Genomic DNA, 21,011 nt, shown 5'->3' with positions numbered 1-21,011 from the left:
AAAGCCTCCCACTTCCACCACTCACCCAGGACTGTCCTTTCTGGGAGTGCCCAGGGATCCAAAATTACCTCTCCATTTCCCTACTAAAACTCCTATTTCTGAGAATTTCAGTAAAGTTTAGGTAATCTACATGATTAACCAATTTAAGTAATTCAAAGTAAGTTACATTTAACAGACTTAAATCTCCAAGAAGTTTAGAAAGAAACTAATTAAAAATTCTAATTTGGGGGAGGGGAAGAGGAAATAAATCTTTCATTAGGGGGGCAAAGAAGGTAAAAGAGAAAGTACTCTGGGCCTCCTGTGCCACTTCAGATTGCCTCACAGACAGGACACTAAGAGTTGAGGGGGTGGTTACTGCCACCCTGACAAAATGAGTGGTTGCTTTATAGTCAGTCTCTGGGATTCAAAAGAAAAAAAATTGGACACAGCTGCTTTGAATACCCTCCTACCTACCTTTTCCATCTCTCTCCCACCTCTTGGATCCCCATTTCCACCTCTTAGTACCAAAGATACCCAACAGCATTCCCTGTAAGCTGTTCCTGTGTCCAATACAAAGCTTCCCATTATATGGTTTCAAATTACATGAGTTATTCAGGAAGGTATCCACGTCCCCCTATCCCTGGATAACTTCAAGTTGACTGTATGCTAAAAAAAAAAGTCCTAATTATTTAAAGGTCCTGAATCATAAGATGAAGTATGTAAACTCATTAACTATCTGGTAAGAAGGAAAAGAATACTCTGATTCTTGTCTTATATACATAAAAGAACTAATTTGGGTATCTAAAAAAAATTCAATTCTTTTCCTTGAAAGTAGTATGTTTCTTACTTCTGGCCCAACACAGCAGTGAAAATCCAGTCATTTCAGCTAAATAATATCGTGGACTTGTAAACATGGGTTCATTGGTAAATCCTCTTAGTCTGGAGGCAAAAAAAAAAAAAAAAAATCCAGTAACAGACACATAAAAATATAAATTTATTTGTATACAAAGCAGAGTGGATTTTTAAGAAACCCAAGTGTCTGCTAATTACACAAATAGAAAAAATATATATATGTATGTGTGTGTGTATATATATATACGTATACACATATATACACACACACACACATTTTAATTCAGCTTTGCAATATTAGATTGGCTACCTAGTTTGGAAATTTATCAGGTGATAGTAGTTACTCTGATTCAACTACCCTCCCAGTAAAATTAGGAAATTCAATCCATGCAGAAGGTACCCAAAACGGTACCCATCTAGGATTAAAAGGATCATGTAAAGTATGTCTTAAATGAAATGATTTCTATAATTTTACTACAAAGATTATTCTGTTAGCTAAGATTCTGGATTAAGTCCCTTCTCAATACCATATGTTATAAAAAACCATTCTTATCTAAAAGTGAAAAATGGTAACTGATAAGTTTCTCCAGTGGCATTTTTAATTAACGTTAACTTTCAAGGCTTTACTACACAAATGAAATTCATTTCCTTCCCAATCCTGCCTCCTCTCTACACAACCACAAGTAGGTTTGCGATCTACACCTATTTTTCTATACGTTCTACGAAGATAAGTTCCAAATGTGGGTATTTATTACAACTGAACTAGGAACACTGAAAAACCATGCAAAGTATACACTGCTATAACATTTGAATTCGATAAAATGTTTTACTCACATATTTTGCTGCAAAGCATTCAAGGAAATTGTAATAACGACTGCTAAAAAGTTGAGTGTGCCTTTTCTCTTACATCAAACAATTTAAATAACTTGTCAAAAAAAAGCATTTCTTTAATGGCTAAGAAACTATTTGCCTGAACAAGCAACATACAAAAATGAGCAAGTATTGGCTTTGTCTTTAAGAGAAAAAGTAGTGAACTAGACCCTTCCTCCATATTAGCATGGATTTGAGTCGAATATCAAAGAGTACATTACTAATTATCACCACCAAAAAAGCATCAGCATTTCATCTTATCTAGAAATTCTCTATGACAAAAAGCTATCCAGCCATTAGTGGTTTTCTATACAAGCTCTAACCTAAGCGCCTAAAAGGATCGTTGTTTCCCCTCAATTCTACTTCACTGGGCACCACATTTTCAAAATGGTTCTATTCGGGGCACAAGCAAGGTTTGTCAATATTTACTGAACAAAGCCTCTATTAAATTGTCTAACAAAATGGAGGTCTCTCGGAAAAAAACAGGCCGTAACATCCTTCTTTTCACAAAATGGGCCAAACACACCCGCTTCAAGAAACCATGGTTTGGGTCAGATTTTCCCATAAGAATGGTTGTTTCATCCCTGGGACTGGATTCCTAGTAAAGGTTTTCTCCGGACCCAGGTAAGGGGGTGGTTGATGGGGGCCAGTTCTCCCTGGATACTCTGGAAGGCGGCGACGAGGACTGATCCCAAAGCTCTGGGTTAAGGAATTAGTTCAGGGGGCGGAGGCTTTAGCGGTCCGCAGGTACCTAATCAGCGACAAAACAGGCCGCCCGCCTACGCAAAAGAGACGTGGGCTCTCCCGTCCCAGCCAAGTCAACACTCAAGGCTCAAACTCTCCTTTCGGCCTCCAGGCCCCGCCTGACCCCATTGGCAGCAGTTCCCGCCAATCCGCTCGGTCGCCGCCCCCCAGGCCCGCCTGCCCAGCCCTGATTGGATGGGACGGGAGCCGGGACCTCGTGTTACCAATCTAGGAGCCCCTTACTCAGCCACACACACAAGCCCAGGTGCGCCCGCGGAGACCCTTCCCTCGCCTTCCCCATCCCTTCCCCCACCCCCAGGGCACTGGCAGAGACTTACCGTCCCGGGAGGTGCCCATCAACTGGTCCAGCATCGCGCGCATCTGGGCCTGCGCCGACATGGCGGCGGCGTAGCGGGCGGACGGACGGGGGTGGGGCGCAGACCGGGCCCTCTCGGGCGGGGGGACAAGGGGAAGGGGTGGGGGAAGGTGAGACGCTGTCTCGGTTGCCGCCGCTGCCTCGAGGCGTGCGGAAAAGGGAGCTGGAGGGGTTGCAGGAGAGTCCGGGCTGCGCTCCTCACGACGACGCGTACGTGGAAGACAGCAGCCCCCGAAAGCGACCCTCGTTCCCTCACTCTCCGTCGGGTTCCTGGGACAGAAGCAATACCGGCTAACCAAGCTCTCGTCTCCAACACTGCCACCCGCCAGAAGACGTCAACCCCCCCTTCAAGCTCTGACGCCGCTCGCCGCCACCGTCGCCGCGACGTGAGCGCGCACGCTCCTCGCGCTTAGTCGTTTCCCGCGGGGGCTCCACCAACTAGCGTCCAACTGTATTTGCTCCGCCCGGCCCGTGCGGGAGGGGTTCCACCCTAACGGCTCTCGGGCGCGTGCACGCGGGCCTCTCCCGCCCCAGCCCTCCAGATCTCGCGAGACTCTGGTGCCTCAACGGACCCTAGAGCCGGATCCGCCCCGGGCGCGAAAACGCTCCAGGCTGCAGGTCTGCTAGGGCAGCGTTGCACGCTGTGCTGGCTAACCAGCCCAAGCTAGCTAGTGTGCCAGAGGGTTAGCCCGAGTCTAAAGTAAGTAGAGACCATACCCGTCCTTTCGACGGAGGTTAGCAGTCTTAGGAGCTAATCCGGGCGTATTCCTGACGAATATTCATTGACCGATTAACTCGTTTTTCAAGGGCCCACCTGAAAATCGTGTAGCCTCGACTCCTTTCTCACTGCTGCCCGACCCTCTACAGAAGGAGCCCTGGATATCTGACAGCTGGGTCATCTTCCTTAATCTATGCAAGGAGGCTTTAAGCACCCCCAACTGGAATAAATCAGGTTCAGGAAATAACGCCTGAAATTACTGCACTACGAAACAGGCCACCTACCCCATTCGGATTTGTCATCGTTACTTATATATAGCAGGAAGCTGTTAGTCTAAATTAGAAGCTATAAAAGTTAAGCAGTATTCTAACAAAGGAAAGGAGGTCATCTTGTAGAGAATTTTTTTCCTGCTTGAGAGCTAAATTTGAAGGATAAGGCCTTTTCAGTGTATCAGCAGCGCTGACAACAGAAAAGCAAGCCTGTGGGTTCTTAGCTTGCCATCACCCTGCATTCCAGATGTAGGTCGACCGATTACTAACTGTGGGGACATGCAGCGATTTATTTCTTAATCTCATGTCTAATGAAGATACATACCTTATAGCACTGTTGTGAGGACTAAATGAGCTAGCAGAAAATCCTAGCCCAGAGCCTTGCCCTGAGGTTTTAACTTATTTTTGTAAAATATTAATTCCTTAAGATGAGACATAGGTACTTTGCAAGGAAATAATGGTAAACTTTTTTGTTTCATTAAGATTTTATATACATTGTCTTGGAACTTATAATTTAATATCAACATCAGTAAAAAATTTACGTAAAATAACAATCATAGTACCAAGATCCTTTTTTTCTTTTTGGCTGCACTGCGCTGTTTGAGGGATCTTAGTTCCCTGGCCAGGGATGGCACCTGTGCCCTGCCAGTGAAAGCACCGAGTCCTAACCACTGGACCACCAGGGAATTCCCCCAAGATCCCTTTAAATGCATACTGGGCCAACAAAAATCTTAGAATCATCCTAGTGTTTAGTAACTGACCAGGTAGTTTCCCACCAGTTATTCAGAGAACTGAAAATTCAAACAACTCCAATACTTGGAATATCATCCTTTGAAAACTACTTACAATAAAAGAAAAATTTACAAATTAATATGTCTGAGAGGAATGCCCTATTACATATACAATACCCTTAGGAGGAAAATACACTAAAATGTTGAAATGTTATGTGTCAGTGAAGAGATTTTAGTTCTTGTCCCTCTCTTACTTTCTACCTTTCTGGTTGCTTACATTTTAGATGTATCTCTTATTTTAAAACAACCATTTGTTTTTCAATAGTCTGATATTCACTGTCTTTTAATTGAAGCATTTAATCATTCATATTCATGTAATTACACATGTGCTTGAGTTTAAAGCTCTTATTTTGTCTATTTGTCTCACCTGTTTTATGTTTAATTTTCTCTCCTTTCTTGTCTGCCTTTTAATCATTTCATTTTTTCCCCTTCTAGTAGTTTGAAAATTTTAGTCTGTTTTTATTCTTTTAGCAGTTACCCTAGAAGTTATAAGGGGCGTTTTTAATGTATCAAAGTCTTTACACTTCCCCCAGAGAGATAATACAGAGAACCTAGAAAACTAACTCCATTTAACCTCTTCCCAAGATACATGCTCTTGTTAAGCATGTGTTTTAGTTCTTTACTGTTTTGTTTTTTTGGCCGCACCCCGCAGCTTGTGGGATCTTAGTTCCCCAACTATGGATGGAACTCAGGCCCACAGCAGTGAAAGTGCAGAGTCCTAACCATTGGACCGCCAGGGAATTCCCAGTTCATGTTTTTTAAAACCAAGTTTCATATAATCGATGTTTGTTTATTTACCACTCTGCTTTCTTTCTGGAATCTCTGCCTTTCCATCTGGGGTCATTTCCCTTGTGTCTGATGTTTAAACTTTAGAACAGGAGTCAGCAATATACAATTGACCCATCAAATCCAGCCCATTGCCAATTTTTGTGAATAGTTTCATTGGAATACCACCAGGCTTACTGATTTGTTATCGTCTGTGGTTTTTTTGCGCTACAACAGCAAAGTTGAGTGGTTGTGACAGATACCATACCCTATGGCCTGCAAGACTAAAATATTTACTATCTAGCTTTTTAGGGAAGTTTGCCTACCCTGCCTCAGGGTTTGCTTTAGTGTTGGCCTGCTGGTAAGGAACTCTTCCATTGTTGTTGATCTGAAAAGACCTTTATTTTGCCTTTCTCAATTCTAGATGGATATTCTAGGTTGGAAGTTATTTTCTTTCAGCACATAGATTCTATCATTCTGCAGCCTTCGTTGCTCCTGGGAAGTCAGTTCTCAGTCTGTCACTCCTTTGAAGACAGCTGGCTGCTTTCAAATTTTGTTCTTTTTGCCTGTGGTTTTCTGCAACTTACTATGATGTATCTGGGTGTGGATTTATTTTTATTTATTCTGCTTGAGATTCACTGAGCTTTTAGAATCTGTGAACTGACATCTATCAATTCCAGGAAATTTTTAGCTATTCTCAAATACTGTCATTCATCAACTTCTGGACCTCCAAATAAAGTTTTCACTGTTTCCTCTATGTCTCTTTACTCTCTTCACATTTTCCACCTTGTCTTGCCAAGCTACCTTCTTGATGCTTTTTTTCTGACAAATTTATAGTTCACACTAATCTCCCTTCCAGTGTGTCTAGTCTGTTGTTAAACCCATCCATTAAATTCTTTAGTTTTTCAGTTCTAGAATTTGTATTTGGTTTTTCAAATCTAAGTCATTTTTTATAGTTTCTGGTTCCTTGATGAAATTCCCAAGGTTGGCTGTTCTTTGACCCTAGTGATCATAATTGTTTTGTAATCTGAGTTTGCTAATTATAATATCTGATGTTTTCTGTTTCTGTTGTCTATTTCCTGGTTTTCACTTATGGGGTCTTGTTTTCTTCTGTGTCTAGTTATCTTTGTGTGCTGACCATGTATATGAAAAACTATGTGTAGGCGTAATATAAGCCCTAAGTAGGGCTTAATGCTATCTTTCTCCAGAGAGGATTTTTATTTTTCTCTGATAGTAACTTGAAGTACTTGTCAAGGATCACCGTGATACAAATTCAATGCTTTAATTTCCCTTGGCACCAAAATGGCAAAAATATGGTCTGAAAGCCTGGCAAGGGCTTTTTTAATTTCCAGTTCAAACTTGAGGGTGAACTCCAGGGTCCTAGTTTAAAGTGAGTGTGAGTTTATTAGAGTGCCCACCTTGGTGGGCCCTGGACTTTGTCTTTTGCCTCACTAGCCCTATAATCCCACCAAAAATACAGGTCAGTTTCAATACTGAAGCTATTGCTACTAAACTGGCAAATGCCCTGAAGCCAAAAATGTGCCTTTGTGTGCTGCACTTACTTTTCTTGGTTCTTGTGTTCTAAGATTTGGCCTAGTATTTCCCTACTTATCTTAATAGCTCTTTAATGATTTTAGGAATTAAAAAAAAAATTTCATCCACGTTTTTTAGCTGTCTTCAACAGAAGGGTTAATCCAAATTACCTAGACTATCATTAACAGAAGTTTGTTCTCTTTGTTTGTAAACTTTTTTAATTTTTAAAATTTAGTAACTCTTATCTGAAAAAACAAAAACCTCTGTGAATATGTCTTTGTGTACATTCTAGCAATGATATCCATTCCTTCAGGAATAAGGTCTCATAAGGAAACAGGAACTTATAAGAACAGTATATACTCTTAATCTATACATGCTAGAAACTAGGTAATTAAAAATTAGAATAGGTACAAGTAGCATACATTTTGCTAGCCATCCAGAGCAGACAAATCTGCATTTTACTGTAATTTATAAACTAATATAGTAAATAAATAAAGGCTATATAGTAAAATTTAATACTGCAATTATCGTTGGGGCATGAGTACATACCTAACATCAAATTTTATAAACATGGTTCCTGTTAATTTAAATGTAGATTAAAAAATTCAAATTCTGGGGGACTTCCCTTATGGTCCTGTGGTTAGGACTCCACACTTCCACTGCAGCGGGCGTGGGTTTGAGCCCTGGTCAGGGAACTGACATCCCGCAAGCCACACGCAGCAGAATGTTGAAAGAAGGCCATGGCTCCTAGAACCAAATTTCGGTATGGCTAGACTGTCAAATGTAAGGGGAGTAGAGATGTGGCTCAAGATATTTTGCAAGGGCCAGATCCTGCAGGCCCTTCTTAAAGTTTAACTTGAAGGGTTGTAAGCTGGAGAGAGACAAGATCAGATCTGTACATAGTGGAATATGGATTGATTGAAGAGCACAATTTGGATTTAACGAGACCAATTAGGGAGGGCAGTGGTTCAGAGAAGAGATGCAGGAGATAAGAGGTCTGCGCTAGGGTAGCAGCAATAGCGAGTCAAGATTCTTAGGAGGTAAAATCTAATTTAGCGATTATTTAGCTGAGGATGTGAAGAAAAGGAAGCAGTCTCGAATAACTCAGATTTCCGACTTAAGTGGCTAAGTGAGAATGTCAATGAACTAACAGGGAACACCAGGGATTTTATGGGGGGATGAGGAGTTTCCATTTTAGATGCACTGAATTTTCTTTTTTTTTTTTTTTTTTTTGCGGTACGCGGGCCTCCCACCGCTGCGGCCCCCCCGCCGCGGAGCACAGGCTCCAGACGCGCAGGCCCAGCCGCTCCGCGGCACGCAGGACCCTCCCGGACCGGGGCACGAACCCGCGCCCCCCGCATCGGCAGGCAGACTCCCAACCACTGCGCCACCAGGGAAGCCCGATGCACTGAATTTGAGATGCCTTTGAGTCACCTAAGTGGTGGTGTCTGGCCGCTGGACGGGTCTATAGCTTGGCAGGGGGGGCTGGACTGGAGTTAGCCTGTTGATGATAATTAAAGCCTTGGAATGTAGGTGATCACCCAGGGAAAGCATGTAGAGTGTGAGATAAGGACCTAGGTCTGAACATGAGGAACACCAACATATAAGCGATACACAGAAGAGGAAACTGAAGACAAATGGCTACAATGAGAGAAGAAAGCAGAGAATGTATCATGAAAGCCAAGAGAAAAGGAAGGAAAGGTTAACAGTGGCAAATACTCCCTACGAGTCAGCAAGAGAAGGAATGATCCATTGGGTTTAGTGGCATGAAGGTCATTTGTAAATTTGCAAGGCAGTTCTAATAGAGGGCGAAAAACCAGACTGCAGTGGATTAAGAATGAATGGTCATGGGCTTCCCTGGTGGCGCAGTGGTTGTGAGTCCGCCTGCTGATGCAGGGAACACGGGTTCGTGCCCCGGTCCGGGAAGATCCCACATGCCGCGGAGCGGCTGGGTCCGTGAGCCATGGCCGCTGAGCCTGCGCGTCCGGAGCCTGTGCTCCGCAACCGGAGAGGCCCGCGTACAAAAAAAAAAAAAAAAAAAAAAAGAATAAATGGTCATGAAAAATGCATAAACAACATGGATTATTAACCTCAAAATCTGTACGCTGAGCAAAAGAAGCCAACTCAAAAGAGTAAATACTATATGACTGCATTTGGAGGAAATACTTGAACAGGCCAAACTAATCTATGATTACAGCAAGGAGGTCAGTGGTTGCCTAGGACCAGGTGTGGGGAAGGGGGGTTGTCTGCAAATGGGCACAAGGGAACTTTTGGGGTGCAATGAAAATGTTCTATAGCTTTATTGGTGTGGTTATTACACAGATGCATTCATTTGTCATTATTCATTCACCTGTATATTTATTATATGTACATTATACCTCAATATAAGTTTAAAAAATGTGGGGACTTCCCTGGCGGTCCAGTGGTTAAGACTTTGCCTTCCAAGATGACTAATAAGAAAATAAATAAATAAATAAACATTAAAAAAAAAAGACTTTGCCTTCCAATGAAGGGGGTGCGGGTTCTATCCCTGGTCGGGGAGTTAAGGTCCCACATGCCTCGCGGCCAAAAAACCAAAACATAAAACAGAAGCAATATTGTAACAAATTCAATAAAGACTTTAAAAAAAAATGTAGAAAATGAAAATTCACTCAATTCACTGAATAAATTCATTCAATTCATTGAATACATTCAATTTGTTTGCAAAGAGGAATGAGTTAGAAGATAGGAGCTGAAAAGATATTTGAGTTAAAGCTGAGTACAACTGACCCTTGAACAACATGTGTTTGAACTGTGCTGGTCCACTTATACGTGGATTTTTTCAATAATAAATACCAAAGTAGGGCTTCCCTGGTGGCGCAGTGATTGAGAGTCCGCCTGCCGATGCAGGGGACATGGGTTCGTGCCCTGGTCCGGGAGGATCCCACATGCCGTGGAGCGGCTGGGCCTGTGAGCCACGGCCACTGAGCCTGTGCGTCCGGAGCCTGTGCTCCACAGGGAGAGGCCACAACAGTGAGAGGCCCGCGTACCGCAAAAAAATAAATAAATAAAAAAATAAATAAATACCAAAGTACTACCCGACCCGCAGTTGGTTGAATCTGCAGATGCAGAACCGTGGAAGTCAGACTATAAATTAAACTCAGAGTTTTGACTCTGTGGAGGATTGGTGCCCTTAATCCCCCAAATTGCTCAAGGGTCAACTATAGTTGTTTTTAGATGGAAGAGGCTTGAGCATATTTAAATACTAATAGAATTCAGTGAGAGGAAGCAGCTGAAGTTAAAGGACAGTCAGAAGAGAAAAACAGACAGCAAAGGAATGTGATAAAGCATGTACCACATCAAAAACTATAGTGAGTTAACACAGTGCCAAAACCTCAGGAGTCCCTACTTTTAGGACATTCCCAGTATAGAAAGTTTATCACTAATACAGAGTCAATTCCGTCTATTTCCAACATTGAGTTCAGCTAATTCTGGATGGTAAGACCATTGATAGGAGGTCCAGGTTATTATATAAGGACAGAAATGGCCTGAGCAAATCATTTAAACCATGGGAAATAAGTTGTCTGTATTTCAGAAGACTGGTGGCAATAGGGCTTAGAGGAAGGGTTCATGATGAAAGAATAAGGGTGCGGTGGTTTAAGAAGAAAACAAGTTTTTCTTTTTTGTCAGGCACTTATGTACTGTGCAAATGTTTTATGTAAACATTATTCTCACTTATTACAACCACCTTGTTGGCATTCTCATTCTACAGAAGAGGGAACAAGCTCAGGACAACTAACCTACCCAAGATCACACAGCTGGTAAATGATAAAGATGGGATTAAAGCCTAGGTCTATATGACTGCAAGCCCGTAAGTATTTCTTACCCTTTTCGGCAGTTCTGCCTCAAATCTCTTTCTTTAAAAACGTTACGGGAATTCCCTGGCAGTCCAGTGGCTAAGACTCAGCGCGTTCACTGCTGTGGCCTGGGTTCAGTCCCTATTCGGGGAACTAAGATCCCACAAGCTGCTCGGCTCGGCCAGAAAAAAAGTTATTTGTTATACACACAATATTTTAACTAAAGGAATCAAAACATCAATCTATCCTAATCCTTTTGCTTTCTTCATCTTAGCAAAGTAAAACATCTTCAGATAATAATATACCCATGTCCATGAAATAACACAGGGGGAAATAGTATGTTAAACATTTTTATTTTTTTGATCAGTTCAATTGAACAAATGCTTGTTTTGACCTCTTAATACTATTATTCTAATGTTAATCTCTTAGAAGAGATGATGTTTTGAAGTGCTTGGAGTATTTTTGTTCAGATTGTTCTCCTAGTGAGTAGAACTGAGCCTTGCATTCAAAACACTGACTGAATAATTGTCTATGTAAGTCACTGTGGAAGACGCTTTATAGACTACAAAAATGAATGAGACAGCATCCTTACTCTAAAGGAGCTGACAGTCCAGGGAAAAAGAGATTATACGTCTACAATTATAATACCAGAAGAAACTGACATATACCACAAAGGGGGCACAGATAAAGAACTATTGGTAGTTCACAGAGAATTTTTATTTGTGGCATTTAGGGCTTTAGAGGCAAGGGGACCACTTATGAGTCTAGTTTAATACTTCAGCCAAAAGATTTCCAGTGCTTCAACTAGGACAGAGACAGTGATGCTAACAGTTCTTGCAAAAGCAGAACTTACTGACTGGATCTGGAGAGTGAAGAAAGAGAAATACAGAATGAAGCCCAAGTTCTTGACTTGGTCAGCCAAGTGCATTATGGAGCCCTTCACCCTGAGACAGAATTCAGAAGGAAGAGCAATTTGACATGGAAGGTAGACGGCAGAAGCGGAGCGGTCAGTGTGCTCATTCCATTGCCCTCTCCCTAGCCTTCCTGCAGCCTGCAGATGAGTGGTGGCCATGTTCTTATACCTAAGGGTCAACTCTGTCAGGCTTGGGAGATAACAGCCCCCCACTGTCTTGTTGACCTTAATTCAACCCACATCTTTATAAATATCCCTTCATTAACTCTCCTCAGTAACCCTGTATGAGTGTGCCATCTGTTTCCTACCAGGACCTTAACATCATATTTGTGTACTTAGATAAAAGGTATATATGTATAATTGTTTGTTTATGCATAGGAAACATCTAGAAACATGCCCACCAAACTGTTAGTAATCGTTACCACCTGGTAATGGGGGTTGGGAGAGGGGAGGGAGGGACAAGGGAAAAGGTAAGAGGGCTTTATTTTATGTCTGTACCATTTGAATTCCTTAATAGGCTGTATTACTTTTTAAATTAAAAAGAAAACTAAAGAGTTTTAAAAGTAAATCAAGAACATCAAGCAGCCTAGTGTAGGAACTTCAGAAAATTCACTGAGAGTAAAGATGAAACCTCCCTAAGAAAACCTCAGTCAACAAAATTTCAGAGAAATTCAGTCAACAAAATTTCAGAGAAAACCCCTAAACTTTAAAAAAAATTTAATGATAAATACATATTGATAGAAATTATTAAATTCTTGTATGAAGGCAGCATCCAAGGAATCTCTCCATTTTCATGGCTCCCAGCCCTTCCCTCCAGGCTGTTGGGGCAACTTGAGACCCACTAAGCCAGCCGACTCCTCCACTGAGCGCTCACCCTTGCCATGAAATTCCTGGTGAAGGGCCACATGTTCTCGGATGCTGCGCAGAAGGCAGAGATAGGTGGCAGCTTGGAAATGAAGCTCATGCTGGGCTCTGCACAACTTCTCACTGGTGACCTGGAGAAGTAGCAAGGTCAGATATTCTATTAACAGCCCAGCTGCAGATACAGGTCCACAGAGAAAGTTTTATTAAACAAGCATTCTCTAGAATGAAAGTAAATGCAGAGGACATACAAACATGTGTTTGTGTATACTTAATAACATATATAAAGACACTCTGTACATATATAGAGGCACTCTGTAACTGTTGATAATTAGGAAAGCTGGCACCTGTTAATCAAAGAGGAATTTTACAAAGAGTTTCACTGAAGCATTTCATCATGTCCTCAAATTTTAATACTGGAAAAAAGTTTATCTCTTGGTTCAACACCCTCATTTAACGAATGAGGGAACTAAAGCCCAGAGAGGCTCTATGGTTGGTTAATGGCAGAGATGGGGAATATAGTCAGGTCACTGATCATTAACGTCACCTAAGGAATAAAATACAGAACTTTCTCCCCTTCAAACAAATGAAGGGCTGCTTTATTTTATGTGACTGTGGACTTCGGTTAATATGGCATATGCCTTTCACTTCAATGAAAATTAAAAACTTATTTTTCTGAAAAATAGCTTTGTCCTCACCAGTAACAAAATGGTTTTATAAATAAAAGTAATATGCATATGTTCATACTACTTAATTATACTCGCTCTCACAATTTACTTATTCATCTGAAAAATCTGTATTCTGATGACCTTTAGAAGCTGGAAATGTCATATCCATTCCAAAGTGACTACAAACTTTGTTTTTTCTTCATCATAATTAACTTCCAGATTAAATTAGTACACAGACTTTACTTGACTAGTTTTATGTTCTGAGGCTGTGAGAAAGGGGCAGGAAAGGTAAGACAAAGATGTGTGCATAGCCTCAAATGACTTAAGGAGCCCTGTTCAAGTGTGGATTAATCTTTGGGCACCACTGCCTACATGTCTCTCTTTGACCTTTCTTTACTTGAATATCTAGGTTTGGAATCTGAAAACTAGAATGTGTGCTTTAAGATTTGCAGATCACATATATGAAAATGGCACCTATAAGCTGCTCAAAAATAAAATTCATCTGCTTTAATCAATTTAACTTTTTATAATTAAAAATTTATGAGTGACCAACACTAATGTCAAGCATCAACAAAGGGTAACATTCATTTCTATTATATAAGTCTAAATTGATAGAATTTGAAACAGGAATTCTATGTTAGTATAGGACAGAACGTAACTGATCTTGATTCAGCCTGAGTCAGAGGAGTCAGGAGAGAAGCATCAGCAATATTACACAGTAAATGAACCACAAGAGACCAAGAGATCTAATGAAATAGAAAATTGTATTTTCTCTATGGAGAAAGGGGAGATCCCTCCCTAACTGAATCCCTTCAGCCTAGGGAGAGGAGAGAGAAAATGGGCATAGATGATTGAGTTAGCTCTGAGCCAGCAGGAAATAGAACCCTTCCCCATATCCTCATATGCATTTCACAGAGTGGTGTTTCTGGAATTTTTAGCATGAATTTCAGGTGTATTTCCAAGGAATTTCAGAGCCATTACCAAGGCCTTCTCAAGGGCAATAATGTTGCCTCCATTAGGTACAACTATAATCATGTCACCTTAAAAATCTTAAGAGTGACTTCCCATTACATTTCCAATAAAGTTTAAATTGCTGCCTACCACCTACCTCATCTTCCTCCACGTCATCCACCACACCCTAAACCTTAGCAGCTCTCACCTGTCAGTTCCTCCACCTCTGGGCTTTCAGTTATGCACCTTCTTTACTTGGACCTCATCTTCCCCAACCCCCATTTACTTGCTAACTCGAATTTATTCTTCAAGTCCCTGGTTAATGAATTTCCTCCTGAAAGCCTACCCCTTCTGTATGCCAGGACCCCTGTTGTCTATTTACTCCCTTAGCACTTGTTTATTCTAAGTCCTTGGTTATATGGCTCCTCGGGTGGATTGTAAGCTTCTTAAAAGACAGCACCCATGTGGCTCTTATTCGTCGTTGTTAGCCAAGTTCCTAACAGTCCCTAATATTGTGACCTTTTAAAAATTAGTTGAGGGCTTCCCTGGTGGCGCAGTGGTTGAGAATCCGCCTGCTGATGGAGGGGCTACGGGTTCGTGCCCCGGTCCGGGAAGATCCCACATGCCGCGGAGCGGCTGGGCCCGTGAGCCATGGCCGCTGGGCCTGCGCGTCCAGGGCCTGTGCTCCGCGGCGGGAAGGGCCACAGCAGTGAGAGGCCCGCATACCGCAAAAAAAAAAAATTAAAAAATTAGTTGAAGTTTAGTTCTAACATTTTGCATTCTAACTTCCATGGTTCAGAAAATCAAGAGTTAGGATGACGGTTCTCCCCTTTCCCACACTGCTCAAAAGACGCTAAGTTTCCTTTGCTAAAGCCCAAGCTGACTCTCCAATTTATATTTCTGAGAAAGGCTGCAACGTCTTTCCAAGCCAGATCAGGAACTCTAGAGTCAGCAATTAAATGGAAGACTCTTATTTGGGAACCAAGTAACCTAGAGCCTAGCTGTTCCTATACATGTGCTTGTACAGGTCAACTGTCCCCGAGCCTCAGTTGCCCCTTTTGAAGAAAGAAACTATCTTCCATCCGATCTTGCCTAAGGGGTAGAAGGAGTGCGGATTTCACAAAGGGATTTTCCAAGAATGACGGCCTCCCATATGTACATATTTATCTACTACAGGCGGAAAAACTGTTGTCTGGTCACATATCGCGTTAATGTTGTAACTCACAGTACCACCTCATTAGAGGTTTCTAGTTCAGCTCTGCAAGGCACCATTCCCCGAAGCGGCGTAGTCCTGCTCTTCAAGAAGCGCCCAATATTTCCTCTCTGCATCAAAAACCGGTTCCTAGAATAGCTCTCCTCCGGGAAGGAGAGTGTTGGGTAGATGCTGTGGCCTGGGACTCTACACTCTCCACCAAGGACATCTTTTTTCTTGTCCCTCTCTATTTCCGCCATTTCACTTCCTTCTCACTTTCCCCTCCACACAGGCCAAAGACAGCCAATGAAATCCTCAGGGACGGCTCCACCCCAGGATGACTTTGCCTTCCCGCCGGTCCTCGATCTGTTTGGAGGGAACCAGAGCCTCAGAAATGAGGGCTAAGGCCAGGCGCGCTCCACCCTGCCCAGACCCGACTCTCCCTCCCTTCCCGGGAAAGGGACGCTGGAGCCCCCGGACACGGGCTTCCGTACCCGATGTGCACGGAAAGCCTTCACGAGGTACCGATAGGCCGGGGTGTGGCGATAGGGTCGGCCTGCGGCCGCGTTCAAGTAGCGCAACTCTCGGAGAAGGCCTCGCCAAGTACGCAGCGGTGACCCCAAGGCCGCCATTTTCCCGTCGTCCGAGCTTGGCGCGGGACGGCGCCCTACTCCCCTCTTACTCCCTCACCACCCCCTTGCTCAGCCGCTTAATGGTACGGTCGGAACCAGACTGCCGGCTCCCCCTATCGACTGCAGGACAGTGGAATGTCTCACTTCCCTTCTTTGCGGAGCGTTATTAATCGAACACCGAGCGGCGTCCTAAGGTGTTAAGACAAAAGCAAACGAAAGCCGAGTGTAACTGAAGAGCCTGGAGACAGGCCGGGCAAGGGAAAAGAAGGTCCTAGTTCCTTTCCTGACTGCGTCATTTCAGACGCCATTCGGTGACAGACCATTGACTCTGAAGAAAATGAGGGCATGTCGGAAGTGGGTGTCAATTTGAAGTAGAAAACTTTGAGAAGATTTTATGTCTAGAGGGGATGTCAAAATTCAACGTACTGACTTAGCAGAAATCTTAATGGGGTTACGGCTCACAAGAAGGGAATGGGAGTATGTTGATTCTCGCAAACTGTAGCCTCACACCTAGAAAAACCACGCATACATTTTCCATCTTTAAAGAGTAAAATTAAGTTAGTATTTTTCGCTATAATTGTTTAAGAAGGAGGAAAGGTAAAAAGTTTTATTATTTTAAAGGCAAAAGTATAGTCACCCCAGATGGGACTCGAACCCACAATCCCTGGCTTAGGAGGCCAATGCCTTATCCATTAGGCCACTGGGGCTTCGGTGAATAATGTGCTCAAACAGCGTATTCAATTTTTTTCCTCCTTGGTACGTCATCGTCATCTCAGCTTCTTTTTAACCTATCCTAGGAAACTACACTTAGTACCATTAATGAGGTGCGAGGCATGCTGGGAGTTGTAGTTAAGAGAACAAATATCCGCCTCACAGCTCCAAAGGTTTTACCCTCGAAGCAGCACCGATGCGCCGGACGGAGATCGGGCACGCGCACGGTTTTGCGTACGCGTTTCCTACGCGGTAGCTGCTGCGCCTGCGCAAAAGCGCGCATACGACGTCGCGGAGCCGAGTGCACTGGGCACGCTAGCCGAATCTCCCAGATTCGCCCGCTGAGCTTGTGTTTCGTTGGGTTTTCACCGGAAACAGCCGGCCCCTTCCGGTGTTGCGGCTTTCCGGACTTGGCTTGGCTGCATCCTGCCATTAGGGGGCGTGCGTAGCGGTCATTTTATTTCCGGTTGAAACACAGGCCATTTCCGCAGAGCAAGTGGCCAGTTAGAAACGGTTATCTTGCCTTCTGAATTGGCAGGTTAGTGGTAAACATGGGATAGCAGGGAATTAGAATTAGTTAATTCACTAGGAATTAGTTAATTATAAACAATTAGGAGTTAATTTTCTGTTTCTTTTCCTATTTGAATAAATTGGACAAGTCACTTCTGAGTCTCAGCGGACTAACCCCTTGCTTAAAATCTCGCAGTGGCTCCCCGTTGCCCGTAAGGTAAATTTCAGACCACTGGACCCTACCTAAATTGACCCTTGCCTGTGTCTTAACCTTCATCTCCTCTCACCTTCTGCTCAGTGTAGCCGAACTTCTCTGTCTTCCTCTCCACATTTTTTAAATAGATTTATTTAATTAATTTTATTTGGTTTTGGCTGCATTGCGTCTTTGTTGCTGCATGCGGTCTTTCTCTAGTTGCGGCGAGCGGAGGCTACTCTTCGTTGCGGTGCGCGGGCTTTCATTGCGGTGGCTTTTCTTGTGGAGCACGGGCTCTAGGCGCGTGGGCTTCAGTAGTTGTGGCTCGTGGGCTCAGTAGTTGTGGCTCGCAGGCTCTAGAGTGCAGGCTCAGTAGTTATGGCACACGGGCTCAGTAGTTGTGGTTCATGGGGTCTAGAGTGCAGGCTCAGTAGTTGTGGCACACGGGCTTAGTTGCTCTGCAGCATGTGGGATCTTCCAGGACCAGGCAAGCCCCCCTCTCCACATTTTGTGTTATTCCCTTTGCCTGAATCTTAACCATTCGCATTAATACTCCTATTTACCTTTTGGGCTTCAAGTTTCTTCGGGAAGTCTAGGTCAGACACTTCTCCAGGCCCTTATGGTCAGCATGGCAAAGTTAAAATGATTCACTTCACCTCCTGTGGGCTCCTCTAGATTCTCTATGTAATCTTACCTTTTACGAGCTATGTCACGTGTGTCTCAGCTTCATCATCTTCCTCACAAGCCAAGATGCAACTGCACAGACTCCGGACTCCCCATTCTCATGGGGCTCTCTTCATAGGTCCGTCTCAGGGGTCACCAGCTCTAGCTGTGCCAACTTGATCAATTTTTCACGTGGGCTGGAATCCTGATACTTCCAGAATCAACTCAAGAGTAAACCAGTATGACTTAATGTGAATGAATTGATCTCTCCCTGTCACACTCATAAAATATTCATTTTATCACCCTGTAATTCACAAGTGTCTGATATTTAAAAGGCAAATATGCAGGGAGTTAAGAAGAATGCTGTCAGCTATTTTCCTCTTAGTAGAAATTTGTTTATCCAACTTTCTAAGATGTAGCAAATTTAAGCCAGCTCTGAGGAAGTGGGAGAATTAATTGGAAGTAGGTTTTCAGTAACTGTTGATACGTTATGATAAGGGGCAATAAGACATAATTCTGAGTTCCTTTTTACTGAACTGCAGAGAGACTCTTTTCTTCCATTTTTACACTAAAGCAAGAGTAAATAGATAATCATAAAATGTTAGCTCTATGTAGCCACTAGTCACCAAAGATGGCCCCCCAAGATCTTCCCCTTTCATACATATGATGCTTCTTACATCAAGAGGTGAAGCTTATTACTCATCCTACTCACCCCTCCCACACCTGAAAGCCAGCTTAGGCTGGCTTTGTGACCAGATTTAACTAAAATAGAATGTTCTGGGACTTCTCTGGAGTCCCAGGCCTTAAAACTGGCAACTTTCACAATCTGCTTCTAACTACTATGCTGTGAAAACCCCACGGCCCATGAAGAGTCCTGAAATACGCCAAGCTGACCTCTCAGCTGACAGCATGAATTATCATGTTCAGTGAGCCATCTTGAGTGTCCCAATCCAGTGGCACCCCCAAATGACTACAGTCTCAACCAATGTCATATGGAGCAGAGAACTGCCCAGCTAAACCCAGTCAACCCAAAGAAACATTAAAGATAATAAAATGGCTGTCTGGGAATAAATTCCACTAAATTTTAGAATTACTGTGTGTCAACAGAAAACCAAATCAGTCTAGAAAAGTTCTTAGAGACAATTTAGCCAAACTTCATAATTTTGCAACTTTGGAAAATCTTTATATTCCTAGTGCAGGGCTACATACCCAAAGCCCTACAGAAGAGAGTAGGCAGGTAAACAAGAGTGAATCAGGCAGGTGGGTTCCTGCCTCCTGCACAGGAGCGAGACTTTTCAGCTCTATCTAGTTGCAAGTAGGAATGTGGTTACAGTGTTGCCAGAGCTGCTGATTTTTCAAGAGAAGTTGTAAATCCAGAATTTTTATGCAATGCCCCTTTAAGTGTTAGCAATCAGTTAAAAACAATACTGTCTGTCAAACAAAACACTTCTGTTGACCTTATATAACCTAGGGTTGCCAGGGTTCAAACTATGTCCTGGGGCACTTCACAGGCGACCCTCACCACAATCCTATGAGGTAGTACTCGGATTTTACCTACTTAGAAATGTGGGAACAAGCTCAGGGCAGTTTCTTGGTTTAGCCAACTTTACTGACTGCTCAGTGATAAGGCTGGTATTTGACCTCAGGCAATCTAACTCCAAAGCCTATTTTTTAAACTTAAAAAAGAATTTATAGCAGAAAAGGGATTTTTATTAAAAAGGTACTGGGTGATTCTCAGAACTTCCTGGTAAGGCTAGACACTAGGCTTAGAAGCTACACAGGCAAGAAACCTCACCTCAAAGTCTGTCCCAGATCTGGTCCAGTGAAAACACCAGCAGGCACAGTCGCTGCAGTTGCAGTGCTAACACAGTGACACTGGACAGGGGCTGGACAATGGCATCAAAGCTGTCGCTCCAGGACACTGGCAGTAGCTGGCTCCTCTGCTTCCACTTGTGCCAGAATAGATTAAGTCATTACCTAAGAGTCAGAGTTCTGGGCTGAGTACTTCTAATTAGCATGGCCTGGGTTATGTTCCCATGTTGTTCGGGGGAGGCTGGGAAAGCGAATATTTTGTCATTCGATGAATTTTTATTAAGCATCTGCTGTGAGGCAGGCATTTCCAGATGCCAGGGAAAGCACAAGTAGAATAGTTCTACTCATGAAGCTTCCATTCTAGAAAGGGGCAGACAGACAATAATCAAATAAACAAGCAAAACATAAAATTTATCAAATGGTGATAAATGCTATAAAGAAAAAGAAAGCCAGGGGCCAGGGATTGAGACCTGCTAATGCGTTCTGGGAGGTCCTTACTGATAAGGTGACGTTTGAGCACAGACCCAAATGACCTGCAGAATCTGCATCTTCGGGGGGGGGGGGGTGGGGGTGGTGTGTGTGTGTGTGTGTGTGTGTGTGTGTGTGTGGGCGTGGGGATTTAAGTAGACAGACCCTACCTCCAGTCTCCACCCACTGTGAGGCCACCATTATTCTGTCCTTCAAGCTCTGGGAGGGTACAGGAGGAGTTCTGGGACAAGTTTTCTATGCCCAGTGAAACTGTAGGAACAGACCCTGAAGGTCCAGTCTTAACACTGCAACTATAGCAGTGACTAGCTACCTGGCCATGAGCTTGGGAATCTGGGGGAAATTTTGGTGGGAAAGAGCCAGGACTAATGAAAGCGGGTGTATCTGAGAGTAGACGTTTGTAGGCACTCGCTTCCATCAATCGTGATTCTAGAGATGGCGTGTCTCAGGGCAGTGATTTCTAAACTTCTTTGATTGTGTATCCACTGTGGTAAAAATCCTGTGCCTCCCCCTTGTATTTATTTTTAAATTATATACATGTACTATTGATTCAATGTAGTAGACACATTTAAAACGTGCACAAAATAGAAATAAAACGTATATTTTAAAAAAGAAAAACAATATTTTGAAAATATTTTTATTTTATTTATTAACAGTAAAAAAGTACTAATTTCTCTCAGTAAAGA

The 21,011-nt window shown here is 43.0% G+C and overlaps 1 protein-coding gene and 1 non-coding gene across 7 annotated transcripts in view; both read right to left on the bottom strand.

The window, feature by feature from the left end:
- The window catches only part of LOC132431236 (putative RNA-binding protein Luc7-like 2), a 70,361-nt gene extending 54,295 nt beyond the window's left edge, over positions 1-16,066 (bottom strand). For 2 of the 6 annotated variants that reach the window (XM_060020980.1, XM_060020973.1), the window contains exons 1-2: positions 1,666-2,686; positions 827-918 (exon numbers count right to left, since the gene is read on the bottom strand). Coding sequence is in view for 2 of the 6 variants with exons in the window: in XM_069541025.1 (XP_069397126.1) it covers positions 12,521-12,641; positions 15,813-15,950 (259 nt within the window). In the remaining 4 variants the exon portion in view is untranslated. Of the gene's footprint in view, positions 1-826; positions 919-1,665; positions 2,687-2,783; positions 3,266-12,520; positions 12,642-15,812 lie in introns of those variants that run through there. The other 4 variants (XM_069541025.1, XM_060020975.1, XM_060020974.1 and 1 more) reach the window with 4 other exon arrangements.
- A 518-nt stretch (positions 16,067-16,584) lies between these two features.
- Positions 16,585-16,657, bottom strand: TRNAR-CCU (transfer RNA arginine (anticodon CCU)). Its single transcript has one exon. It is a non-coding gene; the product is annotated as a tRNA-Arg (tRNA).
- Positions 16,658-21,011: the final 4,354 nt, after the last annotated feature.

This window comes from Delphinus delphis, chromosome 9 (assembly GCF_949987515.2).
Source record: "Delphinus delphis chromosome 9, mDelDel1.2, whole genome shotgun sequence".
Classification (NCBI taxonomy): Eukaryota; Metazoa; Chordata; class Mammalia; order Artiodactyla; family Delphinidae; genus Delphinus; species Delphinus delphis.
The sequence above is the reverse complement of the archived record's forward strand: the minus strand, read 5'-3'. Positions and strand labels throughout refer to the sequence as shown.